The sequence below is a fragment of the Phyllostomus discolor genome, chromosome 12 (assembly GCF_004126475.2).
Source record: "Phyllostomus discolor isolate MPI-MPIP mPhyDis1 chromosome 12, mPhyDis1.pri.v3, whole genome shotgun sequence".
Classification (NCBI taxonomy): Eukaryota; Metazoa; Chordata; class Mammalia; order Chiroptera; family Phyllostomidae; genus Phyllostomus; species Phyllostomus discolor.
Window position 1 is genome coordinate 47922995 of NC_040914.2, and position 15456 is coordinate 47938450.

Sequence of the window (15456 nt, forward strand, 5' to 3'; positions counted from 1 at the left end):
TCACGATCGGTCGTTTACCAACACTTTCTCGCAGAAGCACTCCAAAAACCAGAGCGGAGCGCTCCTGGAGGTGCAGCCCTACATGGTGGCCCGTAGGAAGGAGATTTGTCCGAGGCCGTTTCTGACTGGCCAGTGTCAGCGCTGTGACTGGACACTCTGGTGCCTGGCAGCGGCAGGGGGGGGCCCTTCTCCACCACACGCTGAGAGAGGTCACTTAGAAGTTCACGTCCATCTAAATTACATGAAACCAGAATCCTGTACCCTTCTGTGTGGCCCGCTGGGTCTGGACGAGCCCCTGCCACCCACCGGGGAGCTGAGAGCCCCCAGCGCTGCCCCCGCCGGCCCACGGGTCCGGGCAGGTGTGGCCCCATGTCATGGAGCCAATCCTTTCCAAGCACCCACGCAGGCACTGTAACTCAGGGGACCTGCCCCCCAGTTACGTCTTGGTGAGGGAGTTACCTCCATCCCCCTGGCTCAGAGCATGGCCACAGCTATTTAATGTATCTGTGCAACCAGGTAAAGGTTATAGACATGTTAAATGACCACACCAGAGGTCAGCTGCAAGGCTGTTGCTGTGCAGAACAGCTCTCAGTGGCCCTGCTCCTTGTGTCCCTTCCCCCAACCCATACCTGTGTGGGGGGGTAGGGAGTGAGGACATCCTAATATTTCTTGAACACCCTGAGTTCTGGGCCCCATTTCAAATCCCTATTTGGGGCCCCCCTCTTGGCTGCACCCTGTTACAATCCCTCCTTTCAGATTTACACCCAGTTTATAATCTTATAAAGGACAATGGACAAAGGTCTCATCTTTTTGTAACTACTTCCTGCTGGCCAGGGACATTGTCCTACCTACCCGTGGGTCAGGGGTGCCCTGAAAGGGGGTGCGTGTGCAGCACGGAGGGAGTCCTTCCTGTAAGGGGAAGGACTGAACCCAGACACGCGTCTTCAGGTGTGACATTCCAGTCAAAGTCTTGGTTAACAAAACCACTATTAACGACTGGTCTTACTGGTTTTATGCAAAGAAACCTTATGTTATCACTCACGCCTACAGAACGCCAAATTCTGGAGGGATCAGGTAGGGAGAAAAATACAAAGCGTGAAGGAAAATCCTTTTTCTTCTGCTATCCACGAGGCTTCTCAAAACCTTCGCTTCCACAGACTTTCTGCAACATTCACGAACCCTCTAATCTTTCTTTCATACACCTTCATTTACATATCTTACACTTTCCCATTTACTTTCCTGGAGTGTGAAGTTTCAACCTTCCCTGGAACCCTCAGTTGGCTTTTCAGAGCAGATACAGAGCGAAATCCAAAACACAGAGTTGCAGAACAGTACACAGGTAGGGGCATTCTCTTGCACCAATATGCGTCCATCGGTGCCTCGCAGACACATGCTCCTTCAGGCCCAGTCTCTTGGCAGAGACATGCCCCCTTTGCCTCCGGCTGAAGCACTCGTCAGCCCCCAATGACCCTTCCTGGGTCCCGAGCGGCAAAGGCATGCTCCCCAACCGGTTACGGGTGACCTTTCCTAGGTCCTCAAATACAGATTTCTGATCAGAGACAAACCAATGTGAGAAATTTGCTCCTTTCCCACGAAACCAGAAAACAGGTAGTTGAGGTTTCCTTTACTCCAGGTTTAAAACTTTCACATCCTCTATACATATTTTACTCATCCAGATTTAACCATCAATCTCTTTTAACCCTGGTTCCTTTCCCACACTGGGAAGGACTGCACTTAAGCTCAGCATGTGGTACCGCAGGTCCCTTCCACTAAAAGTCCCTGGATTCGCAGGGACCTCCTGCAGCTTTCTGAAGCTCAGACCTTGCAAACACCCTATAGGTCAGATGGTCACCCTTGGACTTCAGTTCATGACCTTCAGAACCAGAGCCATTCCTATCAGAACCAGTTGCACAGAGAACCTGACTGATGCAGTGCCCACACAGCAGCAGCACACAGCCCATGATCCAAAAAGAACCCTTAGCCACCACCTGGTCCAGTTCCAAGATGGCGGTGTCCATGCATGCTGAGTCATCGAAGATGGCGGCACCCATGCCTGCCGAGTCATCCAAGATGGCGGCGCCCATGCCTGCTGAGTCATCGAAGATGGCGGCGCCCATGTGCACTCAGTCCTCCATGGTGGGGCACTCACGTGGCTCATCCTCCATTTTACCCAAAATGGTGGCGCACCCACGTGGCTTGCTGTCCAATTCCCACCACACATGCAGGCTCGGCTCACAGAGCCTAGGGGTTTGCTTCCTCCCCACACCCGAGTGCAGGTTCTCTTGGTGCCCCCGGGGCTCCCCTAAACTGTGCGTGAGCAGACGGGGGCCACCTGGGAGCAGCACGCTAACCAACCATTACCCACAGCTCCATTGTTCCAAAGCGGTGTTCAGACACCAGTTTCCAGCCAAACCGTTTCCACGTCTCTGCTCCCTCCCCATTTCATTTCCTTTCTACCTTTCCGGGCGTGCTAGGCGGCCGATGCCCTCAGGAGGAGTGCAGAGAGATTCTCAGAGACGGGGAAACCCCGAAGTCTCACTCTCTCGCACCCGAGGGGGTCGGTCTGCCACGGGCAATCATGGTCCCGGTGGAGTCGCCAAACACTGTTACAGAGCAACAAGGGGGGAGCCTGGGACAATGTACTATTACCGAAAGGAACCCCCAGGTTTGTTACATCCGCTGCCAGAGGAAAGACGTCTCTCAATGCCAGAGATTCGTGAAAAGGAAAGGAAATGTTTATTTAATGCTATACAGCCTTAAAGTAGTGACCAAATGTCTTCATCAAGATCCCAAAGTCCGCCCTGGCTGGCGTAGCTCAGTGGATTGAGCGCGGGCTGGGAACTAAAGTGTCCCAGGTTCGATTCCCAGCCAGGGTGCATGCCTGGGTTGCAGGCCATGACCCCCAGCAACTGCACATTGATGTTTCTCTCTCTCTCCCTCCCTTCCCTCCCTAAAAATGGGTGAATAAAATCTTTAAAAAAAAATCCCAAAGTCCCTTAAAACACCCACAAACACACACAGTCCTTCCTTCCCCCTTGGCCCAGTCTGGGGTGCCATATCTCTGGAATGGGAATAGAAGTCCGTGGCTCAGGCAGCCCCTGGTTCCTCCCAGTAATCCGTCTGGGCTGGTAGGCCTCCCTCGGTTCCCGGCACCCTCAGCTGTGCTGCCGGGATCTCTGCTAAAGCCGGGTGGTGGTTCCCCCTTCCAAAGCTGTGGGGGTCCCCACTCTGGCAAAGCTGCGTGGTTCCCCCCACAATGGCTGCCGAGTCTGGGTTTAAATCCCGTTCCAGTTCTCCTCTGCAGCCCCATTTCCGACTCCTCCCACACTTGGCCTCACGTGCCAGCACTCTCCTATCCTTCCAGCTTCACTGGGCTGCCATCATGGGTCTGGGCAGGTGTGGCCCCATGTCCTGGAACCAATCTTCTCCAAGCTCCCATGCAGGTGCTGTAACTCGGGGGACCTGCCCTCCAGTTACATCTTGGTGGGGGAGTTACTTCCATTCCCCTGGCTCAGAGCATGGCCACAGCTATTTAACACATGTGTGCAACCAGGTAAAGGTTATAGACATGTTAAATGACCACGCCAGAGGGTAGCTGCAAAGGTGTTGCTATGCAAAACAGCTCTCAGTGGCCCTGCTCCATGTGTCCCTTCCCCCAACCCACACCTGTTGCGGGGGGGGGGGGTGGCGTGAGGACATCCTAATATTTCCTGGACACCTTGAGTTCTGGGCCCCATTCCAAATCCCCCTTTGGGGCCCCCCTCTCGGCTGCACCCTGTTGCAGAGCTTCATGCCCGTCAGAGTGCTTCTCGCTCACTGCTTGTTGGCTGGAAGCTGCTTCCACGGCCCATTCGGGGGTCGGCGAGAATCTTGTGTCGTCCAAGTGGATGTGGTCGTCTCCGTTGTCTTCATTTAGATCATGTAAAGTCCGCCTGTAATAGACAAAAAGCAGAACACCCAGTTTGTTTGTTTATAAAACTCATCAGTTCGTCAGCAGACTTTAGATTCTGTGCTGTAGGCCACGGATGAACACTGACACATGCCTGCGGCTGCTTCCGGAAGCTCTGCATCATCTGAGGGGGCGGGGGGTAGGGGGGGCTGCTCTCAGGACGGGTGCCGTTGGCGGTTTGTGGGCAGGTCCCTGTGTCCTCCCTCCTGGGCAGGGCTGCCCGGACGCAGCCACCTTGGGACAGGACCGCTGCAAGGCAGGAGAGTTTTAGCCCCAAGGTCAAAAATGAGTCTTTGGGAAAAAAAAACAAACCCCTGCTGTAGAAACACCTGCCCAAAGTTCCTCCTGGGGCCGTTTCCCCGATTGGGGATCCAGCCCGGGAACCGGGGCGCCACAGTGCCTCGCAGAGGAGGCGGGGCCTCGACCCCGAACCCAGCCCCCAGCTGCCCTGTTCCTCCGTGGGAGGGGCGCGAGCCTCTGTGGGCCGGGGCGTGGGGCGTGCCTGTGACTCCAGCTTCACGTTTATGTTCGTAACGTCCTGGCCGCGAGGGTCGTGTCTCTAACTGCGCACCACCGGCTGTCGTCCGCAGATCAACGCCGTGTCGCTGTACCTGCTCTACCTGGTGGAGATGACCTCCTCCGGCCTGCAGATCATCTACAACACGGACGAGGTGGGCCGCCCGCGGGGGCTGCGCGCCCGCCGCGCCTCGGGGGGCGTCAGGGGTGGCTTCCTGAAACTTCTTAAATCAGTTTCACAAAAAGGGGCTTATTCTGCAGTTCCTACAGTCAGACACTATAGCATTTGCAGGTTTTCTTGGTTATTACATTTTTTTTCCCATCAGCCCTGTTTGTAACCCACCCTTTTAAAAGTCGGGCCACCCCGCCGCTCCGCCCTCGAGGTTCTGGGGACCGACCGGCTCAGGAACCCCAGGGAGAGGCAGTGGCTGGGGGCCCGTGCAGCATCTTCGGGGAATGGAGTGCCTTTTAAGACAGGGCCTTCTCCCCTTGGACACGAGGACTTTGAACTGTCCTGCCAGTACAGGGGTGGGGGTGGGGGACGCCTGTCGCCACTGCAGAGGGCTCTCGTGAGGGAGGGAGGGCAGCTGCGGGGGCTCAGCTCGCCGTGCGGAGCTGGGCCTGAGGACCAGACCGGGACCCCGCAGGCGGGACGGCAGCCCCTGTTGACGCGAATGCACGTGCGCTGCAGAGGGCCCGACCAGAGTCCTGGCTCTCATGCTCGGTTTTGAGAGTGTGAACGTCGTCGAGTGCCCGAGATTTTTACTGGGAAGCCCTGTGGCTCCTGGGCGGTGGTCTGGAGCCGGCCTCTGCCCGCCGGCTCTGAGTTCGTGAGAGCGGGCCCTGCAGCTGTGGGCAGGCAGTGGGGGGGGGTTGGGGGGAGGCCAGATTCAGGGGGCAGCAGACGCAGGGCTCCAGGCGCCCTGCCCCCCCCCCCCCAGGTTGGCTTGTTGCAGAGCTGAGCTGTGCCTTTTTATCGCCAAAGTGTAGACGTATTTAACATTTCATGTGGGCATTTTAGATCCCCAGCACTATCTGCTGTAAAACAGCGCTTTGGATTGTTCTGAATTCCTAAGCGGCCCAGCCCCCACGCACGGCAGCAGAGGCCCCCCTCCGTCCCCCCCGTGGAGTGTCACGGGTGCCGCAGGGCGGGCTCCGGTCTCAGTCCCGGGCGCCGCGCCGCTAGGGCCTCGCTTCAGGCTCCGCGTCAGAGCGGCCGGGCCTGAGGCAGTGTTCACAGTGAGGCAGGCGTCCCCAGGGCTCGGGGCCACCGAGAAGGGTCCCGGGACAGGGATGCACTGGGGTTTCGGGTGGCGTCCCATCAGTCTCGTCACCGCCTGGATGTCCGTCGTGGCTCGGGTGCTCACGCCCCCTCCCTCCCCGCAGGTCTCCTTCATCCAGAACCTCGTGTTCTGCGTGGAGAGGGTGTACCGGGTGCCCGACTTCGGCGTCTGGGAGAGAGGCAGCAAGTACAACAACGGCAGCACGGAGCTGCACTCGAGGTGAGCGCTGAGCTCTGAGCTTTCCAAGAGGCAAACGAGCGGATTTGAATATGAATGAAAATCAGGGTGTTAGATTGGAGCTGCAGTTTCCATGTTAATCTCCGTCTCTCACAATTAAAGCGAAGGAGTCAGCTCTCCGCGCCCCGGAGCAGCTGTGGGGGTGGGGGAGGGAGGAGCAGGTGTCTCTCCCAGCCCCCCAGCGTCGGAACGGCCTGCCCACCGACCGCCAGGCCCCTGTCAGGCCTGGCCCTTCCGCCCAGCCCGCCACGCCCTGCCTCCCTTCCCTGCACGGCTCGGGGGGGTCGTCGGGTCTGTGGCCGCCGCCGAACACCCGTGTGCACGCTTTGCCTGCGACGAGACCTTCCCGTCCGGGCCGCTGAGCTGGTTGCCGCCCTCACCAGACGTGCGCTCCTGCCTTGCACGTCCGCTTGACGTGCCCCCCTTTGTGGAAGGGCGCGACCAGCCCCCGGAGCTGGGGTCCCGCGGGTTTGGAGACCCCGCAGCGGCTGGTGGTGGACGTCGGCCGTTTTCGGGGTCGTTGCTGGGGCAAGGGCCCCCGAGCCCCTCTCAGCTGCCCTCGCCCGACGCCCAGGAGCCCTCTTCCGGGGAGAAGCGCCGCTCAGCTGGCCCCGTCTGGGCACGCTGCCGGGCGAGAGTGCGAAGGCCGTGTGAGCTGCGGGGCGGCGTGGACCGTTGAGACTGCAGTGAGCAGGGGCACGGCTCAGGAGGCTCTGGTTAGGGGGGTCTGCCGCTCTGCGCTTCCCGGCCGGAAGGACGGGTCACGGAAAGCCCTGGGCCGACGGGAGGTGCCTCGTGCACGCGGAACGGCCCCCGGGCGCTGGCTGTGCGCGGCCTCCCGTGCCTCGGTCCCCTCGTGCGCCCGGCGAAGATACGAGTGGGCTCTGCTTTATGGAGCTGTTGTGACGAGCTCGGTAACACACACGTGCATGTGTCCACGTGTCCATGTGTGTGCACACACGTGCTGCTTTATATGCGTGTGCAGCACCTGGACGCCTGCCGCCAGTGAGCCCTGCATGCAGTGCACGCACGCTTTCCCCGGCGTTTTAATAACAAAGGCGGGACAACAAGGACCTCCCGGTTAACGCCGGCTGACCGACATCGGAACACCTCCCTGTCGGTTTCACCGGCCGCCCGAGGCCTCTCCGTTCACGGCAGGGCGCAGGGCGGGCCCCACCCCAGACAGGGCACCTTCTGTAGCCGGCCGCTTGCACACGCACACGCCCTCCCCCCGGACAGTGCGGACACATCTGCGGGGCGTGGGGGGCGACGGGGGCGCCCAGAGGAGGCCCACACGGGCGTGGGGAGAGCGTGCTAACTCCAGTCCCTGCCGGGATCCGAGGTTTCTCCTCACCGGTGTCGTCCTGAAGCCACGTTGAGCAGAAGGGTGTTATGTGAGGGCCTGCCGTAAGCTCACAAAGAACCCCGGGTAACAGCTCCGTTGACTGCGGGGAGCGAGGGTGTTGGGGGTGAGGAAACAGAGGCTCCTGATTGTCCTCCTGGGAGCCAGGTGCCAGTCGTGACGGTGGCTCGGGAAGATCTTACTTCAAGGCCTGGAAGGTGGTTATGTGATATTCTTTGCCACCCTTTGCATGCAAAATTAGCCTTGATCTTAGCAAGCCAATTTTATGCACATGGGTGGGAAATGAGGTTTGTCTTTTAGATTCGAATGATGGGTTTTACACGTTTCACATTTTCCTTCTAATTTCCCATAGTAAAACACGCCCCAGTTGCCCAAAGTAACTTGAAACGCATCTTCTCAAACGCTCTGAGCGCCGACCTCCCCAGCCCACTCTGGGTGTGTCGCGTGGGCGCCAGGAGGTGAAGGGGTCAGGGAGGCGGAGAAGTAGTTTGGAGGGAAGTTCGGTTCAGTTTGAAGGCGCAGGGAAGCCGGCCCCCTGGGTGCCGTGACGGGGTAGGGGTCCTTCCCGGGTGCTGGGTGCGGGGCCACCACCAGCCAGAGACCGCCCCAGCTCCAGTCTGAGACCCTGCCCGTAGCTGTGTCCGCCCTCTCAGGCGCCCCCGCGCCAGGATACCCGCTCCGGCTCCAAGTGCGCGCCCACTGCCCCGTGCCCCGGCCCCCTGTGTGTCCCCCCCGAGGTCCGTGCCGGCACTCCAGAGAGAGCAGAGCGTGATCTGTCTGTCACCCTGGTGCTCTCGGGGCCGTGGCTGGAGTGACGGGCTTGGTAAACATCCTTTTCCCCGCTGCCCTCGCCCGCTCCTCCCCGGCTGCACTCGGGTCAGAGAAAGCCACCCGGCCCCCCGGACTGCACGCCGTGTTCCGACGTCGGAGGCCAGGCTCTCCGGCAGCCACGCCCAGGGGTCCTGTGATGGTTGCAGCCTGCGGCCTGCCCCGCCGGGCCGCCCACGGGGCTCTGCTGTGTCCCGGGGCATCTGGGGCCTTGAGTTCTCCCGCGCAGGGAAGAACAGGGGAGCAGACTCCCTGGTCACAGTGCGGAGAGCTCCCGGGAGCTCGTCCTCCCCGGCAGCCAGTCCAGCCGCCCCCGGCCCGGCTCCGCCCCTCCCCGCCCTGCCCGTCTTCCAGCCCCTGCCCGTCCCTCCCAGGGGGTCTGCGACCCCACCGGAGCCGCCTCTTCCTCCTCTGTCTCAGTCTCTCAATAAATGCCCACACTTCCGTTTTGTCTCACTTTGAATGACAGTTGACACACAGTGTTACACGAGCTTCAGGTGTGCAATGCAGTGACCGGACATTTACGTTACTTACACAGCGGTCCCCCTGGTAAGTCTATCCCCCTGCTGCCATGCACGGTTGTCACGATATTAATCAGTGTTATTGACTGATTGTTACCATACATTCCCTAGGCTGGACCCGACCTCCTCGGGACCGTTTTGTTACTGGCAATTTGTACGTCCTAATCCCTTTGTCTTTTCACCCAGCCCCAACCCCCTCCGCTCTGAGTGCCCATCCATTTAAAAGCCCTGCGGCATCTGGTCAATGACGCTGCCTCCCTGAGTCTCACTTCGGTACCTGCTTCCTGTCACACCGGTTCTCAGCCCCTGGACCTGCAGACCCAAGGGTTGCAGCCGCCTCAAGCTTCCATGCTTTCACCTTTCTGTCTCCCCCTCCTGACTCCTGTGAGGAGACTGCTGCTCCTCGGGGCTCCCTGTGCACCCCCACACTCTCCGTTCTGGGGAAGGGGTGAGTCTTCTGTGAAACGTGAATTGCATCCCACACCTGGCTTTGAACCTGGTGGCTGTGGGAGGCAAACCGGAAAGTGGCAGTTAATGGATTAATACTGTGGATGTATGCCCCAGTGGGAAGAAACAGTTTTGAAACACGAACTGCTAAATGGAACTTTACATGTAACAGCGTAATTTAACTTTTTACTACGTGAAGTCTTGTGTTTGCAGCATAAAGACTGTCGATGCAAAGAGAATTTAAACCTGATTTTTCAAGGTTTTTTTTTTTTTTAAACAGCTGTTATGTTCCATTCTCCTGGCTTTTCCAGTGAGAAGAGCCATCCCTGACCCATGAGGCGAGTAGCCACGGCAGCACCACTTTACCCAGCGGAGGATGCTTTTAGTGACCATTTTCTCCCCGCCCCGGGGCTTGTTGTTAAAGGCGCTGCCTAGCCCTAGGTCCTCGCTGCCGTCCCGGTCTCTGAGCTGTGATAGGAGCCGCTGTCTGCCGCGCTGCACTGGGTGTGTGTTTGCCGCACCGGACAGGACCATGCGTGAGCGTCCGTTGCGACCCCGGTTCTCCGGAGCCCTCCTTCTTCCAGGAGGTTCGGTGGGCAGCCCGGGGAGCTAACGCTCAGCATTGTCAGCAGGGGCTTTGAAGTCAGTTCCCACGTTTGCCGGTGGGTTCCGGGATCCCACGGTGGACCTGTCCGTGGCCCAGCCTACAAGCGCAGATTTACATGACAATCACTCCGTTACAAACCGTCTCCGGGTGGGCCTCCCTCCGCGTCAGCCCTCTGAAGCGAGCGCTGCCGTGACGCTCTGCAGAAAGCAAAGTGGGGAGCGTTCTCTTGGCAGCAGTCGCTTAGTATCAATGTATACTCAGTACCTAGTACTGGGATGATTTTGAAGAAAGCCTTGTGCTGGTACACGTTTTTAATTCTAACAACATTACGTGTTACGTCCTCCAATAAAAAGATCACACTAGGAGAGGGTTTCATTTTCTAAATAGCTTGCCCTTGCCAGAGATTTGAATACACAGCAGGTAATAAATTAACATATTTGTACATTTTAATCAAGTCCAATTATTTAACGAATTGCATTGGGGAGGAAGATTAAATGGAGAGAATGTAACGTTTCCTGTAGTCCAGGAGCGCGGCGTTTGTTTCTTTTGTGATGCTCTAATGAGAAGACGGTTTCTAAATTCAGCCCGGAGCTGTCTTTTTTTTTTTGCACCGTTGTGGAAGAACCGTGGGCTAGCTACATTGTCTGTCTCCTTCCGTACGGAACTTCCTATGTTACCACTCAAACGGTCTTAATACCTCCTGCACCTCAGTGGAGACTTTCTGCTGTTACGCAGCTGAATGTGTGCAGAGCATGCGCACTGGGGGCTCACGGGGAACTCCTGGGCTCCGGACCACATCCTGCAGCAAGAAAACGAGTGGACGACGCAGGTTTCTTTGTGAACCGTGGGAATACGTAACCCCGAGGGGCCCCCTCACCCTTAGGGTCCCTGTTCTGGACTTCCTGGGCGGGGACTGTTCGGTGTGTGAGGCTACGCACGATAGGGGCGGGAACCCCACGCGGGTTCCTCCGGTCCCCTGTTGCTGAGGCAGACGGACCACCCAATGCAGGGGCACGGGACGGCAAACAAAAGCTCCACGTGGAGTTTTCCCGTGCAGGCTTCCTGACAGCACGCAGGCTGGGCTCCGGGGCCCTGCACCCCTCGGGGGAAGGGGAGCCACATGGGAGCCGCGCCGCCTTTGGGACCGGTCTGCCGGCGCACGGGCCTCACTTCCAGCAGGGCAGGTCCCGGTCGTGATGTCGGCAAGACCGAGCCACGTTCTTCTGTGGCAGCGCCGTAGCTAAGGAGGGTGCCGTTCCTCCGGATAGTCCTGGGGGGTGGGGAAGTCCAGGGCCCCGCCCAGTCTGTACTGGACCGGGTGGGGGTGGGGCCCCTGCTCGGTCCGGGCGTGTCTTGTCTGAGCGTTTTCTGTCCTGCCCTTCCTGGGACCCTTGGCTGGAGAGAGCAGGCTCTGGGCTCTTTTCCTTCTGGTGGGCACCCCTTGGCATTCCCCGGTTCTTGCATCTTCGGCCCTGGTCTGGTGTGGAGGTGGAAAGGAAACCCGGGACCTTAGCCCAGCGTTGTTTCTGGAACCCCGAGGTTCCCCGCCAGCCGCCTGCCTTCTTCCTGAGCCGCCTCCTCCTCGTCCTCGGTGTGGTCCCCGGGCCTCTCAGTGGCACTGAGTGAGGGCACAGGGGACGTTGCCGACCCCACTGGTGTTGTAAGGCTCCCACGCATTTGCTCTCCTGTAACGCAGTGACGCCTACTGGAGAACGTCTCTGCGGGCACCCCTAGAAAAGGTGGGTCACCGCGGCACGAAGGGCTGAGGACCGTGGGCCTCAACTTCCAAGTGTGTTCAAGCACCTGGAGGGCCTTTTCACACCGATGGCTGGGCCTCGCTGCCAGGGAGGGGGGGGACCTGGCCTTTCTCCCGGGTTCCCGGGAGACCCCTGCTGCTCTGGGGACCCCATTCTGTGAGTCACCGCCTTAGAGACACGCTGGGGTGGTGGCCCATCGTCATCTTAAATGACATTGATGGCGTATGCAGCTGCTTGCAGAAAAACATGGCCCTAAGTAAAATAAACCGGATATCCCGTCCAAAAATACTTCAAGATGGATATCTATAAGATGACAATGCCGTATTTTTAATGAAATGGGGGCCCTCTCGTTTTCAGCACTAGGGTATATGGCCTTCGGGAGTCCCAAGGGGCACGCCTTTCGTTACAAAGAGAATAAAGCAGGAAATAAATAAATAAAATAAAAAACAAAGGAGAGAGGGAGGTGTGGTGGTCAGCTGTCCTGCGAAGGTAAAATGACCCCGATTTTATTAGTCCCTCAGCCAAGAGTATGGGAATGTTTGGACCCAACCACGCTCTGCGGTAAACTCGCGACACGCAGGATCTTTTTCACGGCTCAGGGCGGCCGTCAGAAAAGCTCTTTTGCGTGGATCCGAGCCCACGATGCCGCCCTAGTTTCCGCGGGGCATGCGCCGCCGTGACCCCCGTCCTCCGAGCTCACCCTCGGCCCGAGGTGGCGAGGACGCACGAGGCCAGAATGAAAGCCGCTCCCGTCCACGGTGGGGCCATTCCTGTGGGTCAGGCAAACTTGGAGGTGTCTCCCCCCAAAGATCACGGACTATAAAAAAGAGGAATTAAAACAGTGACCCGTCAGGCCGAAGTCTCCTGGTCATTATTCTTCCTGTGGAAGTTGTTGTGAGTGTTCGCCAGAGCCTTGCGCATGAATATTCATCAGATGGCTGCTCTCGTCTGTCCGCGGGCCAGATAATGTCAGGGTTATGAAGTGCTGCTTCCTTTTCTCCCCAGCTCCGTGGGCCTGGCCAAAGCTGCTCTGGAAGCGATTAACGGGTTCAACCTCTTCGGCAGCCAGGTAAGAGAAGCAACAACAGACGTTGATTACTTTTTTAATTACGTGTTTAATTAACCCGGCCATTCATTCAGCCAGTCATTGCTTATGATCAGAGAGTGTCTGAGATTTATGAAGCAGCCCGTGATTGAACAAGCTCCCCTTTGAGTATGATTTGCCGGGTAAATTTTCATTCCCCAACTAAAAAACATTGCCTAATTAAAAAAAATCTTTTGATAAAGAATTCTCATTATCTTTGTTCAATAACTTTCCCCGCAAGCCCCTTGATGAGCTTTCCCATCAGATGTTTCCACTCCAGCTTGCGTGTTGGTTGCGGTACATGCATGTCAGTGTGCAGCCCGTGTGCAGGGGCGTCTGTGTGTCGGCATGCAGCCCGTGTGCACGGGCACCTGTGTGTTGGCGTGTAGCCCGTGTGGAGCGGCATCCGTGTGACCATGTGCAGCCGAAGCGACGGGAGTTCTGACCCCAGCGAACCCTCGGCTGGCTAGGATCCTGCGTCTCCATCTCATTTCCCTTGGAATGAAAGGGGAACCCTGGGGGCTGCCCCAAATTTTTGTGAGATCTTTAACCAGCTCCTGCATGTGATCAAGCAAGCATGGGCTGAGCTGTTGATGGAGGGAATAAAATATAAAGGGCCCAGGGTCCTTCTCGGGATCGAGAAGTCGGCCAGTGTCCTGTAGCGATTTTTGTACAGAGTTCTAAGGTGGAAGGTTGGCTCCAGCGATGCTATAGTCAACCCTGAGCTGGTAGAATGCTAACCAGTAAAGCCGCATTCCAGGAGGTCGTACAGAGTGGCCAGTGGTGACGACGTTGTCACGGCAGTCAGGTGTGACACTGTGCTCCTCACCTGCACAACGTGGCGGCTCGGGGTCTGCCCCGCACCCCCCCCCCCAACCGCAGGGCTCAGCTCTTCTCACTGCACGGCCTCTGGGGGACGGACCCCGTCACGTCCGGAACCTGGGCAGTGAGGAGGCACCCCACGGAAGGGTTGGGAAGGGGAGCAGGACCTCAGCACAGTGGGTGTGCATGTGGCGACCCTGAATCGCCCACTGCCCGCATGCTTGTCTCTCAAGACCTCGGGCCGGGGAGAGGAGGGGTCACGGCTGCGGGGACCGCGGGTGGGAGAGCCCCCCGAGTGTCCCGAGTGCTGACACTGCGCCTCCCCTGGAGGTCCGGGGGCCTCCGCAGCGGCCCCGGCCCCTGGCCGCCTGTCTCTCTTCCTGAGGAGTCTGAGACTTGTGGATGCTACACGTACCTGCCACATTTTCTACTTCCTCCCCCCGCCTCGCTCTCGGTGTGTTCACTTAAATGTGTGTGTTTGTGCACGCGTGTGTAAGAGAGAAATCGGAGGGCAGGCAGGAAGGAAGGAGGGAGCAGGAGGGCAAGCGGCACAAAGAAAGGCAGCCGTGTGCACAGCAGCCCAGAGGGTCGGGGACCAGCCGAGTGCCCACTGACGGACAGACGGGTGGACAGAAGAAGTGCGGAGGGCACGCACGCACGACAGAGCAGGGGAGACAGACAGGCACTACACGGCCTCACGGACGTGCGGGACAGGAATAGAGCAGAACAAACCGCCAGAGCCCCCAGGGCCCAGAGGCAGAGAGCCAGCCGATGGGCGGTTGCCCGCGGCGGGGGGCACGCGGGGTGCAGAGGGTCGCAGGCGCACGCCCCCAGGTACGCGGTCAGCCAGCCGTGAGGCCGTGTGCTCGCGCGCCGGAGCGCGGTCGCAGAGCTCGGTGCGTTCGGGAGTCGGTCCGAGCTGCCAGTCTGCCCGCGGGCTCTGCAGGTGCCGTCGGGGGGTGCGGGCAGGGTCGCGGGGGCTCCGGGGACGGGCGGGGAAACACGACGTCCACAGTTACTCGGGGGTTCGCTCTTCCACACGCCGTCCTGAGTCGGAGAAGTCCGCCCACGGACGAGGCGGAGGCCGCCCCGAGAGAGGCCGCTCGCGTGTGCGGACCGGTCACGGCGCTGCAGACGGCGCTGACTTCTTCCCTTGGTCCCTTGGGCGCGCGCAGGCCCAGATCAGTGCGTCTGACCGTCCGAGGAAGCAGGGCAGGCTTCGACCTGTTCCGTGTGCGCTCTCCTGGGTGATGTTTCTAGAAGCTTTGCTGCCGGATGGGAGCGGCCGCCCGAGGCCCCGGCCGCGCGCCGGACGCAGGGCCTCCTGTTTGTCAGGAGGACGGCAACGAATGCAGTCCCCCGGCCTTCGGCCTCAGTGTGAGCCCACGGGGGTGGTGTGAGGTTTCGTTCCCCGTGCACGTGTTTCTGAGAGGCTGGCCCCGGAAGAGACCTCGACAAATAAACCCCATATTTTTGGCCAGAGAATACAAGTTGGCTGTTTATACTAAATGATAGCAAGAATTGCCAAATTTGCCATTTTGCTTCATTATTTATAAATTATCCTACTTAGAGTGTGTCTTTAAAAATTCAGCTCAGGGCAGACTGATACGGCACGCAGTGACCTTTATTCACTGCCAACCCGAGAGTAAAGTAAGCCCTATTATTTTGTGCATTCACAGACTGCCAGCAACTCGAACCCTTCTGTTTCCCTGCCGTTTTGTTCTAGCCCCCCCCCCCCCCCCCCCCCCCCCCGCCCCGCTGCTCCCCTGCCCCCCAGGTCCAGATCCCAGCTGTGGTCCTCACCTCTTCCAGGAAGCGCCCACCTTCCCCGCCTTGCTTTGCCCCCGTCGCCGTCAGGGGTCCCCTCTTATCAGCATCCTGGATCTGAGCCCCTCAGCTGGCCTCTCTCCGCGCCCTGCGTGGACGGCCCCTTCGTTTCAGTGCTCGCCCGGCCCGGGGCGGAGCATCCCTGGGCCACTGCTGGAGGCCAGAGGCCAGGTGTCGTCCTGTCCGCTCTCCTGAAAGCGGAGGACGCAGGCTTG

General features: G+C 59.0%; 1 protein-coding gene across 1 annotated transcript in view; it reads left to right on the top strand.

Moving 5' to 3' along the window:
* Positions 1-15456, top strand: part of PHKB (phosphorylase kinase regulatory subunit beta) — a 104959-nt gene that overhangs the window by 26458 nt on the left and 63045 nt on the right. The window contains exons 6-8 of the mRNA XM_036013559.1: positions 4540-4620; positions 5852-5967; positions 12514-12577. Coding sequence (XP_035869452.1) covers positions 4540-4620; positions 5852-5967; positions 12514-12577 — 261 coding nt within the window. The remainder of the gene's footprint in view (positions 1-4539; positions 4621-5851; positions 5968-12513; positions 12578-15456) is intronic.